This window comes from Coffea eugenioides, chromosome 8 (assembly GCF_003713205.1).
Source record: "Coffea eugenioides isolate CCC68of chromosome 8, Ceug_1.0, whole genome shotgun sequence".
Lineage (NCBI taxonomy): Eukaryota > Viridiplantae > Streptophyta > Magnoliopsida > Gentianales > Rubiaceae > Coffea > Coffea eugenioides.
The window spans coordinates 2311094-2338505 of NC_040042.1; the positions used below are offsets into that span (position 1 = coordinate 2311094).

Genomic DNA, 27412 nt, shown 5'->3' on the forward strand with positions numbered 1-27412 from the left:
TTTCAGTCTTTCTTTTTAACTTAGAGAATGTAGTGGAAGGCGGCTTCTTGTTTATAGGACAGTCCACTTGCAGTGTCTTGAAAGGAAGAGGGAAGAGTAGGTTATGGATTCATAAGCTGATGAACTTTGATGCTATATGGTGCAGTATTTATCAAAAAGAGAAACCGCATCAAACAGACAAAGAAAGAATTAACCAATCAGAAGAAACTAAAGCAAGAAACATGATGGAAATTGAAGACAGGAAGATAGGCAGCAACGTTAGTTTGAAAGACGAAGCTGCCTCTTACCTGCTTACAATACAAAATCATGGAAGCTATTAAGAAGACTTTGCAGTTGGTGGGGTGATCAGCCGTCAAGACCTTCTTTCAACTGTGGGTCCTTTGATCGGATAAAGATAAAAGGAGTGACTACCGCAGCATCGTGCAAAAGCAATGATGTCGAATTATTTAACAAGGGAAGGAATAAAGTTAAAACGCGGTTGGACTGGACATTATTTATTTCATTGACGAAGAAATAAAACTACTACTGCAAAGTCTTTGCACCTTCTGCTGACATATATAACCTCCTCCTCCTATGGAACTAATTTCTGCATTTTTTTAGCCCCTTGGACCAATTAGTATTTTTGTAATAAAAACGGATGGAATATCAAAGAAACCTTGGGAACAAATCACTCCACTGCGGTCTCTGACCAAATTTTCGGTATAGACATGCATGTGCGTTTAAGTAGTTAAAGAGGAAAGAGCACGAGAATGAGAATGAGAATCTATTTAATGGTGTGCCTGGTAAAATTGAAGTGTGAAAATTGAAGTTTAAAATCTGAATTCATTAATTTATTGAATTGTTAATTTAATATATTTGAATACATATCACGTTTAGTGACAAGTGAATAGCATATTACTTAATTTTGGGAGCAAATTTTACTTAAAAATTCAGTATCACTTAATATATATATAGATATATATATATATGTATGTATGTATATATGTATGTAGGTGATAGACATTTGCATAGAGAGGCTTATTTGGTATCTAATCTAGAGCGATATCCGCAAAGCCAACGAGGCAACCACAAAATTAAAAAAAAATAAAAATAAAACGCCAAGTGATCGTCAACCATGGCATTCCAAAAGAAAAGGAAAACAACAATTTAAAGAGGAGAATCATCGAGGACATTCAAAATTAAAACCCAATAAATTAACTTTCTGATGTTGAAATAATGATCAAGTGAAAGGCATCACAACTCCAAAAACATGTGTTCAATGTTATTTTTTGTTAATAACAGCTCATATAAGTGTGAAACCTGTGGAAGATAGAAGCATAAATCAGCATATCGAGAAGAAAAACTTAGGATCCATGAGCTACTAATAACTTTGCCCAAGGCTTTTAAACCAGTAATTTAACAGACTTCGAAAGTTTTATTGAGCTAGATAGGACGAAAGGCGGCTCTTTTTACCAATTAGAATCGTCCTATGCAACATACATCATCAAACAACATAAAGAAATTGTGTATTTTAATTCATAAAAATGTAGCCAACCACCACTGCCCTTACTATTACTCTCGACCTTATATTTTCAATGTTATTGAAGATGAGATAAAATTCATTCTATATTTACCTCTTTCTATTACTCTTGACCTTATATTTTCAACTTTACTAAAGATAGGACAAAGTTAATTCTATATTGCCTTTTTTGATTAAAAAGGACCAGATCAAATAATAAGCAACTCAAGTAAAAAATTTACTTATGCTATTCTATTCTTCAATTCTTTCAAAATTATTACCTTGTGAAATAATGCAATTTTATTTTTTTAAAGATAATTTGATGGATGGATAATTATTACTTTTGGTTCTGTTAGTTATTCAAAAAGGAGAAAGAAGTAAATAATAATATTATTGGACTCGGAGGAAACTGGAATGATCTCAGTTGTTCTCTTCGTTTGCTGTTCCTAGCTTTGAAGCGTACAGTTTTACTTTTAGGAAACTGGAAAGCTTTTCTTTTTTCTTTTTTTTTCCTGATTTTGTAGATAAGGTTGGATGTGAAGAAAGAAGTGAGAATGAAAATATTGGAGATGGCTAATTTTTTTTTTTAATGCTCAGCATAAGGCAATTAAGGTAAACCCTTTACCATGCAGCCAAATTCGATCACCGCCATCTTATGATGTCTAATTTTTCTTTTAGTTTATTGTAACGTGTAAAGAAAAAAAGTTAGATATACTCGACAAAGTCAAATTATAATTTTGCTTTTCTATTTTTCTTCTTTCTTCTATGTAAAATGAATGATAGTGCCACACCAACTTGGCACTTTGGATCACCAATGTAATCTTTCATCTCAGTTCTTTTTCTCCGGTTGTGAAATTATTACAACTAAGAGTAGATTAGGAATAAGGGACAAGAAGTGGCTCTTTTGACCAATTAGAATTAAATTATGCTCTTTTGACGCCATAAGTTGCTTGTTCCGGTTGTTCCACCACATGCATAATCACGCTTGCACCATTTACATTGTGCTCTTTGTGAACCATCTGGTTCAACATACAATATATCAAATTCCTTCCAAATCAATGACGTGAGCTGTCTCGAACGCTTAGAAGAACCTTGGATCAACTCATCTGTATTGGTAGGCTCATGGCTTGTATAAGAACATTGTTCCTGAATGTGCTCTGACAACTCATCTGTTGGATCATGATGGGATAGCATTTCTGTTATCTATACTACCAACTTTGTACACCTCATCTGATGTTTTCCTGTCTAAGACTCTCAGTCTTACATATAACTTGTCCTGCCCTGCCCTCTCAGACTTAATTGTGCTGACTGCACTTGCCAGTTTCAATGACTTGATAGCCAAGCCCAAGTTTCAACAACTTCCAATTTTCAGCACTTTAAAAAGTTCCTTGCCACTTTGGTTTTTTAGCTTTTTGACTCTTTCTAATGGGAGGACCTTACAACAGTGATGCTGTTGCATTCAGTGCATCAGTATCAGCATCCTGCCAAGGTTGCTAGAACCAATTTAAGCCTGATCATGCAAACAATTTGATGGAACCAAGATATGGAAAAAAGGAGGTTAGCTCTGAAAAAGTTATAAAAATTAAGGCCACAGAACTGGTGATGACTGATAAATTGTGTATTCCTAGATATCAAGGTTAACGCAGTGTATGTTTATAACCTCAATTGAATGCAAAAGTATTCAAGTTAAATAAACAATTGCTTGCCTCTTAATAAGCTAACTGACGACAGAATCTCAAGTTTTAGAGTCAAGCAGGTGAACTGAAGAGGATACGACTAGTAATTAAATCAATCGACTCCAGCTTCATCTAGCAAATAAGAAACTAAACCAGTCGATATACTAGGTACTATTGGATTTTTTATTTAAGTCAAGAAGCTCAATGTCAAGAAGTTGGGAAAAAGTTTTTACAAGTTTTGGCAGTCTTGAAGTTCAATACACAGAAATAAATCAGTTAACCTTAACTAACTTTTTATTTCCTTATATCAAGAGCAAAAACTTCAAGAATGCTCATTACGAAGGTGCAGGAAAATTTTAAAGGAGTGGAGAAGTTGAAGAATAATCTCACCTCGAATGCCAACATCATCTGGAGCAAGACTTCTGTTTTTGGGCCCAAATTCGTAGCCACCTTCAAGAACCGTCACATCCAACGCCTGAAATCGAATCATGAAGCATCATGAACTTGAAACGTAGATGGTTAGTTTGGCAGTAGTCGTGGTTGTGCTGTGGGTACCTGTTTGCAGAGGTGGTGAGCAGCGGCCAGACTCTCAACATTCTCCGGGAAAATCTTCAAGAGACCGCGGGTTTATTCATAGACCAGCTCAGGAATCGGACATGGAAGGGGCAAAAACCTTCTATTATGCAGAGACGGGAAGAAGGGAGAGGGGAATCAAACACTGGAGGAACAGGGGGGGGGAGCAGTGGGCTTGCCGGTGGGGAGGAGAAGAAGATTGAAGGTGAAAACTGAAAATACAAAGAAGTTTGGGAATGTAAGTTAAATGGGTTAATGGGGTTTGATGGGTTATCCAATTATACTCATTTAGGTAACTCATTTATATCTATATATAAAAATTTAATGTACCTATATCCAATTATTAATGGACGGGTATGTATAAAATTAATTAAATGAATTTATTTGACACCTCTAATTTATACATAGTCAAACAACATAAAGAAAATTATGTACAATATATATTATACTCGACCTTTAATTGCCACCAATATTGAGGTTGGCATATGTTTCATTCTATAATTATCTGTTCAATTTTTTCTTTTGACGGTTGCCCTTTTTTCTAGATTATATTCACCTTTCATCATCGAATTGAATTTTCAACGTTCGGAGGTTTTCTCAAATCGCTTCATACAAGATGCGTGATATTTGTTCTGATTTACCATATCATCTTAGCATTTGGCATGGGGTCTTACTGTTTACCTTTTGTAATGATAAATGGTTAAAATGGAACCAAATGGGAGCATAGTTAGCGGAAGCCCGAGCTTGGAATCTGTCCTTTTGCAGTTTTACTTGTGCAAGAATAATTTAGTTTATGGAAAATTTTGCTACATATCTGCAAGGACTAAATAAATGTTGGCTATAGTTAGTGAGAATGTATCCTTGTAAATAAGATTTTTATATAGGGATATTGTATGAAACAGAGAAATTTGAGACATTTATATAGTTAGATTTGTTTTTTCCTGAATTAACTAGTCATAGGCTAAAAAAGTTGTAGTAGTTCAATTCTTTGTTTTTTTTTCCAAATCCTAGTACGAAGCTGCTACTTGAGTTAATAAATTGAAATTCACTATTAAAATTAACTATTGTAGAGTCATAATTTGGACTCAAATGTGATAAGGTGCATTACTCGAGCTACTTGAATACTGTAATTTGGAAAAGCAAAAGAAGAAACAGAGGTACAAATTTTTCTTAGTGATCATAACACTAGTTCCTAGAAACAGCATAAAAAAGGAAAAAGAAAACATTATCCACATTATAAAGTTTTATCAATGTTTGTCATTTTTATATAGTAACTTGATATAAAAGAATTGTCAAAGCTGTGTGAGAAAGTTAAGGATGAATTACGAGAAAAATTCTTACTCATAACAAAGAAACTGCAGCAAAAAAAAAGGAGTGGAGCCATTAAAGGATGTGAAGAAAGAAGTGGGAATGAAAATATTGGAGATGGCTAAATTTTTTTTAATGCTTAGCATAAGACAATTGAGATAAACACTTGAGACAATTGAGGTAAACCGCCATTAGTCTTGCTGGCTTGTCCTTCCAATCCCACGATGTGCTCATAAAATGTTGGATGTGAAGAAAGAAGTGGAATTGAAAATATTGGAGATGGCTAAAATTGAATGCTCAGTATAAGACAATTGAGGTAAACCCTTAACTCCGATCACCACCATCTTATCATGTCTAATTTTTCTATTAGTTTATTGTAATGTGTAAAAAAAAAAAAAAATTAGATACACTCGAATACGTCAAATCATAATTTTGTGTTTCTATTTTTCTTCTTTCTTCTTTGTAAAATGAATGACTTTGGATCACCAATGTAATCTTTCATCTCAGTTCTTTTTCTCCAGTTGTGAAATTATTACAACTAAGACTAGGTTAGGAATAAGGGACAAGAAGTGGCTCTTTCGACCAATTAGAATTAAATTATGCATTATACATAGCCAAACAACATAAAGAAAATGTACATTTACATTCCCAGAATGTAGTCAGCCACAATTCCTCAACATCTTGCGGGAAATTATGTATGCTATTATACTCGACCTTTAATTGCCAATAATATTGAAGTTGGTATATGCTTCATTCTATAATTATCTGTTCGAATGAATATGTCCTTTCGCAGTTTTACTTGTCCAAGAATAATTAATTTATGGGAAAATTTTGGGCTAATTTTTTAGATTATACGTAAAAAAAAAAAAAAAAAGTCCGCCAAATGTACATCTGACAGGGTGTATTTCTCAAACTATACGTGCCGTGCTGACTCAACACGGCCGCATAATAAATTAATTTTTTTTTTTGAAAAAGTAAGCAAGGTCAAAAAGTAACAAAGACCTGTCCACAGCCGTGCTGACTGGGCACAGCTGCAGACAGGAATTCAAAAAAAAAAAAAAAAAAGTGTCAGGCGCCTAACAGTCAACTGTCAGGCGCCTGACAAAGGCCGGCAAGGCCATGTGAAATCGTATGTAAATTATTGAAAGTCTGGGAACTTATTGGCCGATGATTGGACACGACCGCAGTGAGATTTTTCCCAAAAAACATGCTAGCCATTCAAATGAACGGCTAGATTTGATTCAATTCGATATAAAATGGTTTGGCATGGAGTTTCCGTCGCTCACTCTCATTTCTCACTCACTCTCCGAACCACACTCTCGTTTCTCAATCTCAAATTTGCTCTAAGAGAGCAGGTGCTCTTTCTTCTTGCAATCGGAATCTCTGAAGCAACAGTTGCTTTCTCGCTCTCTCAAGCAGTTTGTCTCGGGTTAGCCAGATTTGCTGGCGACTTGAAAATATCTTTGCTCTCTCAAACAGTTTCTCGGGTCAAGCAGATTTGCTGGCGACTTAAAAATTTGTTGGTCAAATGCAAATTCTTAACCTTTTATTCATAATCTACTCAAATTTAGGCTAATTAGACTACCAAAGTGATTAACAAATCTACAAACAAAAGATTATTCAGTCTAGTTTCTAAAGTTGTTAAATTAATATCCTAAACTTAATAAATTTACTAAAACCCCTAATTAATCCTGAAAAGTTAGAATTAATTCACAAAAATACACATTAACATCATAAAGAAAGGCCAGGACTCCAAACATGAGAAATTTATCCATTTTTGGCAAATGTTGAGACCCTAGCACAATTATGCAAAAGTTAGGGGACAAATTATAAATATAATTTATGGACTTAGATTAAAATCAGTGAACATTGGCACACATTGTATAATTTTCAGAAAATTATACAATGCCTAAAACACATAAAATATCTAAAGCTACATATTAAAAGAAAAACAAAGGAAAAATAAAAACAAAAATTTGGTCCACATTGTTTAACCCAACCTTTAACATAACAAATTTGCATATTTGGATGAGGCGTCTGATCCAAACAGAAATTACCTACATAACTCTAATACAATGAATGTAAGCCCAAATGAAATATACGAGTTAGTCCAACTCAAAACTAAAGTAATTAAATTTAAAATCTAAAATTAGTGTTGGCTTTTGTTCTTAATTTGAAATACTAAAATTAGTCATTTTTTATTATAAACTTGCAAAACGAACTTCGTATGTCTTGAAAGAAACATACAAAATCACGTAATTCATAACTTATATCCAATTATATTGCACAGCAAAAACCTTAAAATCTAAAACCGTAATTCTAAAACCTTAACGCAAAAACCCTAATTCTAAAATCCTAAAACCCTAATTCTAAAACATTAACGCAAAAACCCTAACCCAAAAATCTGAAAACCTAACTCTAAAAACCAATCTCCGTTAAATCTTTTTTTTTTTGCATGTGTCAGATGCGGACGTGCTGACTGGGCACGTCCGCGGCTAACACAACAGACTGCCACTGATTTTGTGTCGGCCGCGGACGTGCCCAGTCAGCACGTCCACGTCTGACACCTGGTGGTCATGGCAGTCTGTTTTGTCAGCCGCGGGACACCTGCTCAGACCGGCAGTCCGTTTGGTCAGCTGCGGAAGTGCCCAGTCAGCACGTCCGCGTTGACACCTGTTGAGCCACTGAATTTTTTGCAGACAAGATTTTGGTGGAATTTTTAATTATGCGGCCGTGCTGAGTCAGCACAGCAGCTATAGAATGAGAAACAACCCATGTCAGAGGTGCATTTGGCGGTTGTTGTTTATAAATACAAATATTCTAAGAAATTAGCCAAAATTTTGCTACATATCTGCAAGGTCTAAATAAATATTGACTATAGTTAGTGAGAATGTATCATTGTAAAGAAGATTTTTATACAAGGATATTGTTATGAAAAAGAGAAATTGAAACATATATATTGTTAGATTTGTTTATCCTGAATTTAACGAGTCATAGGCTAAAAAAGTTGTAGTCGTTCAATTTTTTTTTTCCAAATCCTAGTACGAAGCCGCTACTTGAGTTAATGAATTGAAAATCACTAGTAAAATTAACTATCATAGAGCCATAATTTGGACTCAAATGTGATAAGGTGCATTATATGAGCTACTCGAATACTGTACACCCGAAAAGCAACTTTGAAACAAAAGAAGCAAAGGCTCAATGTTTTCATAACAATCAATAACACTATTGATTCCTAGAAATGACAGGTTGTCAGCTTGTGCAATAATAAAACCTGCTCAAACTAAAAGCAATTTTATAAATAGTGGTGAGCAGGGTCGAATCCACAGGGATTTGGAATAATTGTTTCTTTTCAAATTCACAGTGACAAGAGGGGTGTTTTTTGTGCAGAAGGTGACAATCAAAGAAATTCAAATAAAATCTAAGAAACTACTAAAAATTAAATAACAATTACTAAAATCAAATGAGTGATAATTAAGGATCTAGCCAAGAAATAACTTCAGCAATGGTTCAACCTAATTGATCATTGAAGCAAAGGCAATTCCAATTATTTATCAATAAATAGGTTATAACTAACAAACAAGCGATGACAGTCAACCCCTCCTTATTGTGTCGGTGATTAAGGTACACCCGTTAATCACTGCCCTAATTGAGAAATAATCCTAGATACGCCCATAAGATTTAATTCCCCAATTGCCTTACGTATTAGAGGAGCCCTATTCTAACCAAATAACGCACTACCAGGGTTATTTCAGATTAGCCCGCATATTCTCCTGACACAAACCCAATCATGTCAGTTATCACTATTTTGAGACAATTAAACAATTACGAATTTAACGTCCCAATTGACAATAGATTATCAAATCAACTAATTATCCGGATCCAAGACAATCAATCAATTGAACAATCATAAGTACTACAATTAAGGAATATGCGAATACCAATAAATAAAGAAAAAGATAAAATTAAATCGATCTAACAATTTTAGGCGATCCAAAGCATCCGTTGTTCCTGGACTAGAGTGAAGAAATTAGTTCATGTTTGATGAACAAAATCCACAGGAAATTGTAAAGAGAGCCGCGGCCATTGTCCCTTGAAATCGGGGAAATTCAATTCGGTTCCAATGTTTGAAAAGATAGCAAAGCTACAGCAATTGATTCTATGGTTTCTACTTGTCCAATCATACGAGAAGGAAAAGGAAAAGCTACTTGAGCCCACAAGGAAAAGTCAAAAGACTAAGCTAAGAGTTGTCTGCCATTGTTTGCTCTATTCCTATCTAATGTCTTCAAGGCTGCGCGGCGGCTCTCCTTCCAGAGAGGAAGAAGCCTCTCCTGTGCGGCGCTCCAGCTCCTCCCCCCCCCTCCCACGAAAACTGCGCCGTCCTTGCCTTTGTAGCAATTACCCAAAATGAGAATAATTTTCCCTGTTCCAAAATACCCCTGGGTTAACCTCTATTACTTGGACTCTTTTCTATCAAATTGGCACTTGTTGTCATATTTTCGTTCTACTTCCTGAAATAAATGCACAATACTAAAAGTGAGTAGAATCTAGCAATTAATTCACATCGGTCAGATAATAGGAGAAATTAATTATAAAATAAATGATAAAATTGCAACCTATCAATTCACCCCACACCTAAATAATGCTTGTTCTCAAGCATGAGAACAACAAACAAACACCAATATTTGATAGTGGCTATTGCTCTATCCAACAAATTGCCAAGATACCAAGAAAAAAATAATAATCAAGCATCAATGGTCAAGTCTAAGAAACATCACTCCGGTTAGCTTCTAAACTACAAACTCCCCTAATTTCAGGTTAACTAATCTAAGAAAAAGGAATGACACACAACATTTATCAGCAAATGGTCCAACTATTAACCAAAATCTCAACATTAAATCCGTAAATCGGCAAGCTGACTATTATTATACACTAACACAACCTTCACTTTTTTCATGTTTTTCTATTTTTCTCCTTTTTTGATTTTTTTGATTTTTTTTCTTTTCTTAATAGTAACAAAAGACTTAGTCGCTAGCCATTGGAGTCTTTTGACGCGAATTCTGATATTTGTTAGATGAAAGAGCCCGGTTACTCAGCTTCTATCGCCATGTGACCACGTACTCATAGCAATTACTACTTTTTGACGCGAGAATCAACACTTTTGGTGAAGATCTCCGGTTACTCGGTAGTAAATACTAGCGGAGTACAGTCAACTCTTATTCACAGCCAAATAATACCAAGAATTCAAAATAACACAAAAATCAAAAGGAACTTTGCAACTGCTAGCCTCATTTTTAAATATGGAGAACTAAGGTTAATAACCGGACCAATTCACATGAAAATGTCAACAATCATTCCCTATGCCTAGGAAAGTTAACCAAAAATTATAAGAGTAAAACAATCACCGATATTCACCAAAGAGATGTTTTTGGACTCAACCACATTGACTTGATACACTTTTATAATTAAAGTTTGGCAATAGTAGAAATAGAGGCAACAATCCAACATCAAACTTGGCAGTCATAGGAGAGCTAGACAGATAAATGACAAAAAGTAAACGAAAACTAGACAAATAACAGACTAAAAATAAAAGAAAAATATCTGAAAACTAAGAATTAGAAAAATTAACACCATAACTGCTTCCCCCCACACCTAAATCCTACATTGTCCTCAATGGAGGTAATAAAGTAATTAAAGTGAAGAGAACAATGAAACTTCCTTCTCGAGTGACGAAGGGATAGGCGGGAATGGTGGAGGAAAATCGATGTGGCGAAAGTATGCACCCAAGTGCTGAGACATCTTAACTCAATTCAACCAGCAAATGCAAAACTCTGTCCACCCAAAATCTCAACAAATGGCTCCAGTTGGCTAGTTACCGTTTGAACTCAAAATCAGCAATAGCAGTGCAGAAATTAGACAGTAACAAATCAATAATAAAAAAAAACACTGAGCTTTCAATCAAACAGTCACCCAAATAGCAACCTAAGTCAGTAGCCAATTTGTCGCCGACTAATCAATTAAATTCTACCAACGTCCACGAGTAGATTCAAGTGCCACCGTGCCACCAAAAATGTCAACAAATGAAACCAATAGGCAAAGCATTCTCCAACTTGTTAACATAAATCCAGTCAACACCCAAGGCAGCAAAACAACCCCCAAAGCAGTGCAATTAGCAACTCCAGCAATTCAATATAAAGCAGTGGCAAAACAAATCACAACGAGGCCCAAAACGCGATTGAAACAATACTACTACAAAAGTTTGCTAGGGAATTGAGACAGATAAATACCGTCACATCGTCTTTGAGCGACAGTTCCAGGCAATATTTGGGCAGCGGAAACCGTGGGTAGCGACGGGAGGCAAGCGTCGGCGAGGTGAAGTGGTAGTCGCTGGTGAAGGGTGACGGGCGGAGAGAGAGGAGTTGGAGGGCCGCGGCTGCGTGGCTGTACGGCGCTGTGGCGGGTTGCCCTGTAGTGGCAGCGGCGGCACGCAAGCAGGTCATCTGCTTGGGCTTGGGATGCGGCCGGTGGAACGGCGGCAGCTCGCGGGTGGAGATGGGCTGGCGAGCGACTGTGGTGGCGGCGGGCGGCGAGGCTTTAGCTCTCTGACGAAGGCACGGAATGAGAACGGGGGAGCTCTCTGACCTTGAGCTCTTCATGGGTCATGACGCGGGCACGTCATGAGGGTAGGAACCCCTTTCGATGATTCTGACCGTGAGCTCTTCAGACGTCATGACGCGGGCACGTCATGAGGGCAGGAACCCCTTCTGATGATTCTGACCGTAAGCTCTCCAGACGTCATGACGCGGGCGCGTCAGCCCGCGTCATGACAGAAAGACACCTACAAATCATCAAAAACGAAAATTGAAACCCGAAATCAGTAAAACTCAAGGAAAACATATTTAAACTATCACACGAAATCAAAACAAACAATTAAAAGAAATAATTGGGTTGCCTCCCAATGAGGGCCTTTCTTTAATGTTTTTGGCTAGACATTATCATGTTTTGTTCATGGAGGATAAAATCTTGTGGCTCGTCTTAATGTTTCATCCTCTATATAGTCCTGATAACCCTCGTAAATAGAATAATTCTTGAGCACACGAGTTACGGTCTTCCATGGACTAGTTGATGGCACCAAACGAGTCGATGATAATTTGCATTCTCCATTCACTCCTCCCTCACTCGTATTTATTGGTTCAAGATATCTTGCCATCGTCACTCTTAATTTATTCCTGTCATGAAATCCAAGATTTTCTGGTATAATAAAATCAATTTCATTAACAGGAATTGAAGAATAAGAGTTAGGAGAATATTGATTAAGGAATGGAGAAGATGTCACCGCATTTGGAGATTGTTCATTGGATTCATTCACTTGGACGAGTTGATACTGGGGCTTCATTTCTTGCACTTCAGCTTCCTTTTCAACTGCATCTTTAGATCCGTTTCCTTGAAACTCTTGCAGTTCCATGTCATTTGGCTGGATAATTGCACTCTCACCTTCTTCAAGGTTGATATTGGTCTGTGAGGGCAATTCTTCAAGGTGAGAAGCCAATCGCATTATCTTGGATGACAAAAGATGTATTTGATCTGCCATCCCGGATGTCAATAGTTGAACTTGATCCGCCATCGCTTGTGTCTCCTGCTGAATTCGATATGTATTAGCAGCTAGTAATTCCATCATCTCTTTAAGAGACATACCTGACACGGATGATGGTTGTTGAGACTCTTGCTGTTGAAAATTCATTGGCCCGGTCGCATAATTAAAATTGGAATTGTCCCACCATCCTTGATCATACCCGTTTGAATAAGGGTCATACCATGTTTTATATTGAGGTGAGGAATCTCCAAAGGTATCGATTGGGGCACTTAGATTATCTTGAAATGCGGGGCATGTATCGATTGAATAACCTGAATCAAAATAAGTTCCACAATTTGTAACAACCCATTGATCATTAGGAAAAACACGAGTTTCATAATCCCATTCAGAAATAAAATCCTGTCTATCATCAAAATACGGGATGTTAGCAGCCATAAACTATAAAAAAAATAAGAAAAAAATAAATAGAAAATAAAAACAAGATGAACTCAAAAAGAAACAAATTAATCAGGTACCAGTCCCCGGCAACGGCGCCAAAATTTGACAGGTTGTCAGCCTGTGCAATAATAAAACCTGCTCAAACTAAAAGTAATTTCTGTAAATAGTGGTGAGCAGGGTCGAATCCACAGGGATTTGGAGTAATTGTTTCTTTTCAAATTCACAGTGACAAGAGGGGTGTTTTTGTGCAGAAGGTGACAATCAAAGAAATTCAAATAAAATCTAAGAAACTACTAAAAATTATATAACAAATTACTAAAATCAAATGAGTGATAATTAAGGATCTAACCAAGAAATAACTTCAGCAATGGTTCACCTAATTGATCATTGAAGCAAAGGCAATTCCAATTATTTATCAATAAATAGGTTATAACTACCAAACAAGCGATGACAGTCAACCCCTCCTTACTGTGTCGGTGATTAAGGTACGCCCGTTAATCACTGCCCTAATTGAGAAATAATTCTAGGTATGCCCATAAGATTTAATTCCCCAATTGCCTTACGTATTAGAGGAGCCCTATTCTAACCAAATAACGCACTACCAGGGTTATTTCAGATTAGCCCGCATATTCCCCTGACACAAACCCAATCATGCCAGTTATCACTATTTTGAGACAATTAAACAATTACGGATTTAACGTCCCAATTGACAATAGATTATCAAATCAACTAATTATCCGGATCCAAGACAATCAATCAATTGAACAATCATAAGTACTACAATTAAGGAATATGCGAATACCAATAAATAAAGAAAAAGATAAAATTAAATCGATCTCACAATTTTAGGCGCTCTAAAGTATCCGTTGTTCCTTGACTAGAGTGAAGAAATTAGTTCATGTTTGATAAACAAAATTCACAGGAAATTGTAAAGAGAGCCGCGGCCATTGTCCCTTGAAATTGGGGAAATTCAATTCGGTTCCGATGTTTGAAAAGATAGCAAAGCTACAGCAATTGATTCTATGGTTTCTACTTGTCCAATCACACGAGAAGGAAAAGGAAAAGCTACTTGAGCCCACAAGGAAAAGTCAAAAGACTAAGCTAAGAGTTGTCTGCCATTGTTTGCTCTATTCCTATCTAATGTCTTCAAGGCTGCGCGGCGGCTCTCCTTCCAGAGAGGAAGAAGCCTCTCCTGTGCGGCGCTCCAGCTCCCCCCCCCCTCCCACGAAAACTGCGCCGTCCTTGCCTTTGTAGCAATTACCCAAAATGAGAATAATTTTCCCTGTTCCAAAATACCCCTGGGTTAACCTCTATTACTTGACTCTTTTTCTATCAAATTGGCACTTGTTATCATATTTTCGTTCTACTTCCTGAAATAAATGCATAATACTAAAAGTGAGTAGAATCTAACAATTAATTCACATCGAGTCAGATAATAGGGGAAATTAATTATAAAATAAATGATAAAATTGCAACCTATCAAGAAACATCATAAGAAAGGAGATAGAGAGACATTATGGATATTATAAAATTCTATCAATGTTTGTCATTTTTATATGGTAACCAACTACAGATAAATTGTCAAAGTCGTATGAGAAAGTTAGGGACGAAATTGCACTAACGTGTTTCATTCCAAAGCTAATTGTATTTCATAATTCATCAGAAATTTTGATGCAATAAAAATTCATTTTTGAATACGGGACCTTGATTATGAAAATACATAAATACCCTCAATGCTATTAGAAAGTGCATCCAAATTTAGGGACATGACGTAGTCCTAATTATTTTGTAAGAAGGGTAATGTTGAGAAGAAAAAACTCACTCTTTTAGCAAAGATATAGATACAGATATAGATGAATCTTTGTAATTAACAATGTACATCATGGTGATCAATAAAAGTCAATGGCATACTATGTTGATCAATAAAAGTTAATGGTAGGTAGAAAAGATGGCATCATCCTTGAAAGCGTCCTTTAGGATAGAAGAGCTAGAAACCAAAGAGAAGGAGATCAGTAAATTAATCACAAGATGTCCTGAGCTTACAAGAATCATCCTTGAAAATGCCCTGTTGGACAAAAGAGCTAAAAACCAAATTGAAGGAGATCAATAAATTAATCACAAGATGCCCTGATCTTACGAGGAAGCCAATTAGTGCAATAATACACCATATTTTATAGATGGGAATCTGCAAGTGGTGGAGTTGGGTAAGACTCTGCTGATGCAATTGTGAGGGTTCCAGCTTATCAAAATAATGCAAAGATGACAATAATGAGTTGGAGCCAGCTTATTGATCACAATAATGCTTGTATTCTAAATAGCAGCCGCACAAGTGACTGCGTTCTATTTTTCTTTTTGGGTAAATCGTGGAAGATAGAAGCATAATTGAATCAGCATACCTCTAATAATTTACCTACGGTATATCTATATGAGGGCGGAACTCGGATCACATGCATTAATGCTAACAATAATGATCTACAATACTAAATAAGATATATCATGATATATGTGTTATAATCTTGTGTTTCTCTCTCTTCTATTGTTATCCGATTTTTCTTTCACTATCCTTGCTTTTTATCTCACCATTTCTTTAAATGGTAAGTCATTTAGATATATTGTGATTTTCCTGTCATTTTTTTTAAAGCAATACTCTAGTGTTAAAATAGGAATCTCCAAAAATTTTTTAGTAGAATTGAATACTGCACACCAACTTGTTATTTATATGGTACTGCAAGTATTCAAAACTCAAAAGAAGACCTTCAAGGGGCAAAAAGAAAAAGAAAATTTAAAAAGGCAGACCTCATGACTCATGAGGTCAGTTCAGGTTTCTGAATTATTCTATCAAGGGCACAGGAGAGCAGCCAAAACTGGAAAAGAATAAAAAATTATGAATGAAATGCATAAAGAAACCGAGAAATCTATAAATTACCTTCAAATGTCAAAAGAGTCATGTTTTTCACCTATTACAGCAGCCTTTAACCCGCCGCCCACCTCTTTTCAAATGAATGGTAGATATACATATAATTGCAATGCTTTTCAAGCTAAATCAGGTCATACTTTGTTACTTTATTATTATGTTTTTCTTTCGATCAAATGATGTCGTACTCCAATAGAGAGGAATTTGCCAAGGAATACAAGGCTTCAAATTTTTTCTATTAGAAACCAACTTCCTTAATTTCAAAGAAGGAAGTTGATTAGAGATCCCCTCTTCATATTCTGGTTTTTAACACAGTCGAACTTAAACATTTGCTAACCCTTACATTAATCAAACAAAAAGCCAACCAATCGTTCTTGATTGCCCACATGTTGCTAAATCTTATCGGCAGCATTGGTTCTTGGTTGCCTGCATAATTGTCATCTTTTAATTTTTCAATTCATTATACTGGAATTGAATACGAGTTCCACTTCATTGCTGAAAAAATTATTAGCAGAAATTATTTATAGCCCATGATCCCATGCGCAATATTGCAATGCAACATTGGCAAATAGCTAGGCGAGAAGACAAGAGATAGAGATGTCGAGCCTCAGCACCTAGCTGTCAAGTGGCCGATGCCCTGCCATTTTCTATCTGCCCAGAAAGCAATACTAAATTGAGTGATGCCTGCGATTCTTCGGTCATCCCTTTTTGCTTTTTGGGTAAAGAATGGGAGGGTGGATAGACAGAGAAGAACCAGAATCCCCATTTTCTAGAATGAGAAATAGATATCTCTAGTCATTCAGTTATATCCGATTGATTAATTAGAGTTACCAAGGGCACATTTGGCATCTAGAATAAAAGTTTTGTGAACTTATTTCACATATAAGTAGTAAAATACTAGTAATAAAGAATGTATACATGTAAAGGGTTTGTCTATTTGGCAGTGCACCAAATAAGAGATGGATCCAAAGTTAATTTTTTCTATCAAAGTGTTGCAACTTAAGTGGTGAATGATAATTTTAAAACTTTAATAGCACACCTACCTTCTTGTTTTAATTGTATTTAAATCATACATATATATTAAATATCCAATAATCTTTGTTGCTCTATAGTACAAGAGAAGACAAGCACACAAGTAATAGTTAGGGTATCCATCAAATTCGAAAGTCTGAATTCGAAAAATTCGGTAAATTGAACTTGGTAAATTTCAACCTATTTCGTTTTCAAATTCAAATTCAAAAGTTCCTAATTCAATTTTGCTTCGAATTCAATTCAGAAATCAATATTCTACCGAATTCGTTGAATTTGTATTAAAAAAAACTGGTTTGGAATTTATTGAGAAAAATTAACCTAGAGTAGTCAGTTAGAGGTATTATATTATTATTATTATACAATATAATGATTTACATATATTATAACGGCCTAGATTAGTCATTCTGAGGTATTATACTATTATTATTATATAATATAATAACTTACATATATTATATATTATTATATACGAAATTGAAATCGAATTAGGTAGCCAAATTCCTATTTCAATTTGTGAATTTGAAATCGAAATTTTTGTTTTTAGGAATCATGGCCCCGATTTTGAACCAATTTTGCCACTTTTGAATACAAAATCGAATTCCTTTTTGTTTTTCAAATTTCTGATTTCAAATTTTCGAATTCAAATCAAATTCTCATCTTAACCCCATCTAACCCAGCAGTTGAAGCCCATATGCAATCCTATCTCCGACAAAATGTTTCATCATTAATTTATCTACCGAAACCAAGTGTCCCATAAATACATTAATGTCACGAATAATGTGCCCTGCACAAAGATTTGTCCCTTCAAACCGTGGTCTATTTCTGCCTTTCCAAATGAACCAGGTTATCACCATTGGTAACACACGATTCATGGACTTGTTAGGAACTGAAAGCAACCACATCATAAAAAATGGTGAAACACCTAAAACTCCTTGTCTATTTCTATCTATTACCATATAAAATGCATCTTTAGTGTGAGTGTAAGTAAAAACTAATCTTAATTTTTGTGATGCCAATATTGCCCTTAATACTAATAAATGGACAGATTACATTGTATTTTCTTAATAATTAGTATTAATAAGAAAAAAAGCATGACGAGTTTTTAGTGTGAGTGTAAGCAAAAATTGATCTTAATTTTTTTGATACCCATATTGCTCTTGGCATTAATAAAAGGACAGATTACATTGCATTTCCTTAATAATTAATAAGAATTATACTAACAATTACAAAGAAACATTCCTTGAATTGTAGTGATTTTGGTGAATTAAATCAAGAAAAGAACAACCAATTCATCGCATTTTATCAATAATTAATATCAATTATGCCAACAATTACAAGAATGAAAAACATTCCCTTGAGTTATAGCAAATTAAATTGAAAAAAGAAGAACAAATGTTGTTTATAAATTATTAAAAAATATGGTGAATCTTAGTGTTTAATAGTGTAAGCAGAAAATCATATTAGTTTTTGTGATCTAAAATTACACTCCTCTCTAATAAATGGACAAATTGCATTACATTCATCATTAATGAATAATATCAAACATCCTAGCAATTACAAAAATGAAAAATTCCTTACTTTTCTATTTACCAAAAGAAAGAAGAACAAATTTTATTTACAAAATTCAAGTTTAGAGAGTACTTCAAACATGAAACAAAACATAATATGTTGATACTATGAGTCTCTTAAAAAGTACCATGATTTTTTTTTTTTTTTTGGATACAAGTAAATTAAGCCTTAAGAGCAACTTTTTAATATGCGTATATTGGTATTGAGTAAAAAATTTTAATACAAAATATAATAGAAAATGGAATATCAAGGTAGGCAAAGAGTTTTATGTTCGGAATTTGTTTATTTAAATTACAATAAAGATTAAATTTAATGAACTTTATCAATCATATTCTTGTAACAACTAATAGTATTAAACTACAATTAATGAATATTATAGTCATCATTACCAATCATAATAATAATTGCAAATGTGAAACATTCCTTTGAGTTATGGTGAATTAAGTCAAAAAAAATATTATTTTTATAAAATATCAATTTTAAGGAGTACTTTGAAGGTGAATAAAAATATATCTGAGTTCACTTTGACTATTATATAATAAATAATCTTAAAGTCTTACACTTTTTAATCGTATAAACTATATAATCATAAAACATGTCATCAGTCAGATATACAAATAAGTTTCATCAAATCAAAACATTTCTCTTTAAAGTTAAGCTATTTAAATTCGAATAATGGAATTTTAATAAATTTAGATACTATTATAATTACAAAAGCACTATAGATTGTTTTACAATCCACCGTTGGCAAAAAATAGTAATAATTAGAAAATCTCACTAAAACTTATAAACAATTCATAGAATGACTTAAAGGGAGCACCAAATTATTCAAAAAATAAAAAATTTAAACTCAAATGGCAAGAAAAAGAACATTTAGGTCATCCAAATTTAAGACAAAAATATTGATATTATTACAAAATAAAAGTGCTCTTGGAGCAAACTTGTGAATTTGTATTGATTAGAGCAAACTAAGTTCAGAAAAAATATAAAATAACATAAATGTTAAGTATCACATTTTTTGTCTCGATTACATTTATTCCTTCAAAATAATTGATTTTCTAAAAAAATTAAAAGCATCATATTTACGTACAAAGCACGTGCTCCAATACTAGTATTTGCAAGTATGCTGAAAAATAATCCCACACTTGTGACGCTACCAGACAATTTATAAATAGATGATCAACTATTTTTCTCATCCCGAACAGCAACCACAAATCGACGCCGTGTGGACTCCTTGATGCTTAATTAATAACGGAATCCAAAGGAAGAAAATTCCTCTCACCAACCGCCAGTTAAAGAAGAAAATTTTTATAGGGAGAATATGACTCTCAGATCGCTTAAACAACAGATTTGTCTGGATTAAAGCTTATTTAAAAATTTATTTATATTATTTATTACAGTACTTTTTTAATATGATGTATGCGCAATAAAAAGGTGATTGAAAAATGTGTTTTGTGGATAATATGAATTTTTCTTTCCAAATTGTATAACCAAATGAAATGTGCATCACAAGTGCGTCTTCTTGGTAGGAAAAGAAATTATAAAGACAAAGCAAGTGTTGGAAACAAGAAATAATAAAGACTGAATTATTTTTTGAAATTGTGTGCAAGGGATTATTTGCTAAACCAAATACAGAAAAACTAAAGAAACAAAAAGATAAGAGTGAGTTACAGTACAAAAACAAGATCACGCAAATATGAGCGCGAGATAATAAAATTGAACGAGTAAATTTGTTATTCAGAGCAAAAATAACATATCATCATGCAAGTTAAAAGATTGCAAAGGAATGAAAATACATAAAACTAATAATAATTTACGACTTGAAGAAACAAAATACGAATTCATACACACTAAAACTAATGATAGATTATGACTTGAAGAAACAAAACATAAACACTGGAAATAGACACGATTGGCATGCAGAGGGAAAAAAATGATGAACACTTCCGATTGATAAAAAGAAATAGACATGAAAGGCATGCAGATATTAATAAAATAAATATAAAAAAAGATGAAAGCATCAGAAGAAAAGAATGTAGAGAGACCGCATCAGAAGAAAATTTTTTTCTTTCCATCACTTTCCGCAACTTAAAATAACGAGGATAAATTACTAATAACCTCCTGTAGTATTTGAAGACATAATCTCCATACTCAATGTTGTATTGTTGTCATTTGAAGACTAACTATCCCTCAAGATTAGCCGACGAATGAACTGAAGAGATGAAGAAGGTAGAGGGTTATCGATGTCAATCACTTCATCTTTTTTAATGAAAGTTTTGTGGAAGTGATTAATACACTTCTAAGTTTGCTAAATCAAATATAAAAAAGATCAAGAAACGAAAAGAAAAAAAAAATAATATACGCAATATACACGATGCATACAATAAATAAGAAGGGAAGACAAAGAACAAGATGGACTTCTCATGGACTTCAAAGGAAAAAAAATTAAGAAAAACAAAAACAAAAGAAGAAGAAGCAGTGTCGTCCACAACCGGGACGGCAAGCAAACCAGCCAGCGGCTGCATATGCTAGGAAAGATTATGTGTTCCTCTTCGTCCCCTCCCACAGCTGGCGCTTTCTCCATTTTCCATCATCTGCACAGAAACCAATGATAATTTCAGGAATGTGTACGATTCTTCTGTAATCTTCACTTTCCTTCTGATTCTCTACCTTGTCTATCATTTCAGAACTCATCTCATACAAATACAGCTCTTGAAGATGGCTCAAGTGCTGAATACCCAAAGGTAACTCATCTAGTAATGGAAGTTGTTCCAGAATGAGTTGATGGAGACGAGGCAATGCACCCTCCTCCACTCTCATCCATCTCAACCCTTCCATTCTCTTTAATTTCATCCACTTCAACTTTAGGAACCCTCCAGTCTTGAAACACAACCCTTCTCCCAGGTAAGATCCGTAGAAACTAATTTTACCCAAATTGGGCAAATTTTGGAGGGATTCAAGCGGATCCTCCTCACTCCTTAACCTGCTGCAATTCAAATCTATTCTTAACAAACTGTGAAGATGAGCTACCCATTGTGGCATCTTTTCTAAGCGGCCTTGCAAAATCAGCATATGAAGAGATTGAAGAAATGAAGAAGAAGAAAGAGAAGGATGATGATGATCTAGATCGATGATCTCATGATCATCACCTTTTCCAATTGAATAAATGTTTAATTTATGAAGACTAGCGAGGTTAGCAAGGGAAGAGCAGAGCTCCTTTCCATCTTCTCTTCTTAACTTTGTAATGCCTAATTCTCTTAATTGGGTCAACTTTCCGATCTCCTTAACAATTGTGGACCCACTACTTGCATCTATGCAGCTTAATATTTCTAGGGCAAGAAGCCCTCCCATATTCGATGGAGCTTTGAATCCATGATATCCATAATCATCATCGGAAGGATCAACTTGTTGATATACTTTGAGAACCCGAAGTTTTTGCAGCTTTAGGATTTCCGTAGGTAATTCCCTAACTCCAGTGTTACCCAAATCAAGAAACTCCAAATGTTGAAGCTTTCCAATGCCTTTTGGGACTCTCTCCACACTCGTACCCCATAGGTCTAGATGCTTGAGATGAAACAAGTTGAAAATCTCATTTGGTATTTCCTTCTGCGTCTTTTGACCTTTCAAATCCAAAACCTTTAACAAATTGCTCCTCCTTAAAACTTTAGATAACAACATTCTAGACAGGAGTGGGTTCGGGGATCCAATTGTAACGATTGACCGAAGGTGGTCAAAGCAATAATTTTGTCTTAGCTGGTGGTGCTGGGCTTGGGTGTTGTTACTACTACTACTATGGACTATTAGACGGCGTACCTTCTCGGACGGCCACCTTGTTGGTTTTCCAGTGGTAATTGTGACCATGTTTTGTTCTTTTGACTGGGAAATGACAATTTCTCGTAATAGGTCATGCATTCGACAATATCCGGGTATTCCTTCATAAAACACACTAGTCACTTGAATTAGGCTTCTATTGACGAGTCCACTAAAATAACCCCAAGCTACATCTTCAATACTCATTCCTTCTCTCCATTCTACAAACCTTTCAGCAATCCATAAGTTAACAAGTCTTCGGCATCTTATTTTGTAATCCTCTGGATAAATGCTTAAATACAACAAACATGTCTTGAGAGGCCAAGGCAGGTCACTATAACTCAGAGAAAGTATCTTTTTAACTCTGTCCAGTTTACCCGTGCCTTCTAATTCACCGCCAAGACTGCGTCGAACCATCTCCCATTCGTCTGTCCTGTTTACATCTTTCGAAGCCAAAAGCCCACTGATTGCAATGATTGCAAGGGGCAAGCCCTCACATTTGTCCAATATACCTTTGGCAACGTCAATCAAATGGCCAGGGCAATTACCTCCGTCAAAGACCTTGTTGCGAAACAGGGTCCACGAATCCTCATTAGATAGTGGCTCCACTCTGTAGACAAGACCCCGAGATTCAATGCAAGAGGCAGAGGCTACATCAGCTTTTCGAGTTGTTAGCATGACACGGTTGCCGTAGCTACTCTCGGGCAGTGCAAATTTGATGGTATTCCAAAATTCCACGTCCCATACATCATCAAAAACAATTGCATACCTTCCAGCTTGTTGAAGAAAATCTTTGACAAATTCTTTCAGCTCGGTGGTATTCAAAGACTCGATCGATTGTGGGACTGGTTTCTTGCCTTCCTTGTGCAACTGCCTAATCAAGTCTTTCAGGAGGTACTGAAAGTCACATGTTTGAGAGACAGTTACCCAAGCACGAACTGGGAAATGCCTTCTAACTTCAGGATCCTCGTGGACTTTTTTCACTAGAGTAGTTTTGCCAAGTCCTCCCATACCAACCACTGAAACAACTTTCAGTTGGTAATCATCCCTTTGGAGGAGCTGAGAAATTAGATGTTTCTTGGGCTGGTCAATGCCAACTAATTTAGCTTCTTCCACAAGCAGTGCGTCATCTCTGCTATAGCGCCAGGTTGTGTTGTTCACAGCAGATAGTGAGTTGGACGCTTGGGCAGAGATACCATATTCGGATTGGTATCTTTGATGAGCTTCAGATATGCTTTTGATTCTGGACTTGATGCTTTGTATTTCGCTAGCAACTCGATGACGAGCCCCCAAATTCTTGATGGAGCTGAAAATTCTCCTAACAGAGCCGTAGAATCCTGTTTCACGATTCCGAGCAAAGCGAGCTACATATTCATCAAGAATGTCTTCAGTGTCATAAGCAGCTTCTCGCACTTGCTTCATCCATTCTTGGAGCCTGGGTTGAGCACCTTCTTCTTTTGCTTCTGCCTCTCTCAGGAAAGCTCTCATGTGCCCCAACTCATCCATGATGAATTGAACCTCTTGCTGAAGCCCTCCCAATAGTCGTCCCTCCTCGCGCAGAAAAGTTGAGAGTTGATGCAGCACAAAAGAGAGAACTGTTGCTACCATTTTTAGTCTTTCTTTCTAACTTAAGAATGTAGGGGAAAGCGGGTTTTTGTTTATGGGACGGTCCACTTGTAGTATCTTGAAAGGAAGAGGAGGTTATGGATTCATAAGCTGATGAACTTTGATGCTATATGGTGCAGTATTTATCAAAAAGAGAAACCGTGTCAAAAAGAAAAAGAAAGAACTAACCAACTAGAGAAACTAAAGCAAGAAATATGACTGAAATTGAAGACGAGAAGATAAGACGGCAACGTGACTGTGAAAGACGAAGCTGCCTTACCTACTTACAATACAAAATCATGGAAGCTATTAAGAAGACTGTGCAAATGGTGGGGTGATCAGCCTTCAAGACCTTCTTTCAAGTTTCAACTGTGGGTCCTTTGGTCGGATGAAGATAAAGGAGTTACTACCGCAGCATCCTGCAAAAGCAATGATGTCGAATTATTTAAGGGAAGGAATAAAGTTAAAACGCGGTTGGACTGGACATTATTTATTTCATTGACGAAGAAATAAAACTACTACAACAAAAGTCTTTGCACCTTCTACAACAAAAGTCCTATGGAACTAATTTCTGTATTTTTTTTTAGCCCCTTGGACCAATTAGTATTTTTGTAATAAAAACGGATGGAATATCAAAGAAACCTTGGGAACAAATCACTCATGCATGTGCGTTTAAGTAGTTAAAGAGGAAAGAGCACGAGAATGATAGTCTATTTAAGGGTGCATTTGATAAAATTGAAGTGTGAAAATTGAAGTTTAAAATTTGAATTTATTAATTTATTAAATTATTAATTATTAAATCTAATATATTTGAATACATGTCACGTTTAGTGATAAGTGAATAACATATCACTTAATTTTAAGAGTAAATTTTGTTTAAAAATTCAGTATCACTTAATATATATATATATATGTATGTATTTATGTATTTATGTATGTACATAGGTGATAGACATTTGCATAGAGAGGCTTATTTGGTATCTAATCTAGAGCGATATCCGCAAAGCCAACGAGGAAACCACAAAATTAAAAAAAATAATAAAAGTAAGATGCCTTGAGAAACGTTAGACAGAGATTCAAGGGATCGTCAATCATGGCATTCCAAAAGAAAAGGAAAACAACAAATTAAAGAGGAGAATCATCGAGGACATCAAAAATTAAAACCCAATAAATTAACTTTCTGATGTTGAAATAATGATCAAGTGAAAGGCATCCCACCTCCAAAACTTAATTAGTTCAATGTTATTTTTTTGTTAATAACAGCACATATAAGTGTGAAAGCTGTGGAAGACAGAAGTATAAATCAGCATATCGAGAAGGAAAACTTAGGATCCATGAGCTACTAATAACTTGGCCTATGTATTTTAAACCAGTAATTTAATAAAACTTCAAAAGTTTTATTGAGCTGGATAGGACGAAAGGCGGCTCTTTTTACCAATTAGAATCGTCCTATGCAACATACATCATCAAACAACATAAAGAAATTGTGTATTTTAATTCGGGAAAATCGCCAATTTAGTCCTCAAACTATTTTACTAAAGTCGATTTGGTCCCTAAAAGTTTTATCGCATCAATTAAGTCCCTTAACTAAAATTCTTGTGCCAATTAAGGACTTATACGGCGTCGCCACCCAAAACTCATGTATCTGTACAGAAAACAACGGCCAGGCAGGGGCCTTTTTGGAAGTTCACATCCTAATTTCTACGGGAAGCAAGACAGAGCCCATTTTGCATCCGAATTGGGGGAAACCTGTGAAATTAGGGGTTTTCCAAGACAGAAACCCATTTTGCATGCAAATAGCGGAAGAAATTGGGGGTTTGTGGAAATTAATTTCATAGATGCAATTGCATGTACTAACAACTAACTAAATAAAAGTAGCTAAACTTTCGCAAATTACCATGAAGACGAATTCACCATTTGCTTGAAAAGGAAAGATGGGTAAAAATAATTTCTTATTGTATCTAATCTTGACGTAATTTCCTCTGCTGGTCCCTTGGCCTTACTGTAAATGAATCGACAGACAAAGACAACCATCACTTTTGTTAATGAACTCACCGCAACATGCGTATCTATGGAAAGTCTTTCTTTCTTCTACTTTCCTCACTCCTTCTCTTTCTTTTTTTTTTTCTCCTCTCTTCTCTTCCTCTATTTTTTCCCCCACCTCATCACTCAGATTATAGACCTCATCAATGAAGCACCAAGCCTCTGAACTTCCGTTGGGGAAACCACAGGCACGGAAAAAAGCACCCAGGATAGCTCCGTTACTTATTGCCTTGACTGTTCTTTTCACAATTATCCCTTTATATTATCCTGCATTAAGATACAACAGTAATCCCAAGAAAATAAATGAAGCATCCTCTTTTGATTCTCATTCAGAAATCACTTTAGAACAAAACAATGACCAAGACCATCATCTAGGCGAAGAAGGCGACCGAACATTGGCGGCCCCAAAAGAAACGTACACAAGGGGATGATGATATTGCAGAGAGACCCCCCGAAAGCTCGAAAGATCAAGAGGACGAATCAGCAGATACAGAGACAAGAACAACAACAACAGGAAGGACATAATGGAATTTTGAATCGGTTTCCCGTAGAAATTAGGATGCGAACTTCCAAAAAGACCCCTGCCTGGCCGTTGTTTTCTGTACAGATACATGAATTTTGGGTGGCGACGCCGTATAAGTCCTTAATTGGCACAAGAATTTTAGTTAAGGGACTTAATTGATGCGATAAAACTTTTAGGGACCAAATCGACTTTAGTAAAATAGTTTAAGGACTAAATTGGCGATTTTCCCTTTTAATTCATAAAAATGTAGCCAACCACCATTGCCCGTACCATTACTCTCGACCTTATATTTTCAATGTTATTGAAGATGAGATAAAATTCATTCTATATTTACCTCTTTTTATTACTCTTGACCTTATATTTTCAACTTTACTAAAGACAGGACAAATTTAATTCTATTTTGCCTTTTTTGATTCCAGATCAAATAATAAGCAACTTAAGTAAAAAATTTACTTATGCTATTCTATTCTTCAATGCTTTCAAAATTATTACCTTGTGAAATAATGCAATTTTATTTTTTTAAAGATAATTTGACGGATGGATAATTATTACTTTTGGTTTAGTTAGTTTTTCAAAAGGAGAAAAGAAGTAAATAATAATATTATTGGACTCGGAGGAAACTGGAATGATCTCAGTTGTTCTCTTCGTTTGTTGTTCCTAGCTTTGAAGTGTATAGTTTTACTTTTAGGAAACTGGAAAGCTTTTCTTTTTTCTTTTTTTTTCCCCTGGTTTCGTAGACAAGGTTGGATGTAAAGAAAGAAGTGGGAATGAAAATATTGGAGATGACTAAATTATTTTTTAATGCTCAGCATAAGGCAATTAAGGTAAA

General features: G+C 35.2%; 1 protein-coding gene across 1 annotated transcript; it reads right to left on the reverse strand.

Moving 5' to 3' along the window:
• Positions 1-21140: 21140 nt before the first annotated feature.
• Positions 21141-24020, reverse strand: LOC113779463 (disease resistance protein RPM1-like). The gene has a single exon (XM_027325044.1). The coding sequence runs from the start codon at positions 24018-24020 to the stop codon at positions 21141-21143; it is 2880 nt and encodes a 959-aa protein (XP_027180845.1).
• Between the last annotated feature and the right edge of the window lie 3392 nt (positions 24021-27412).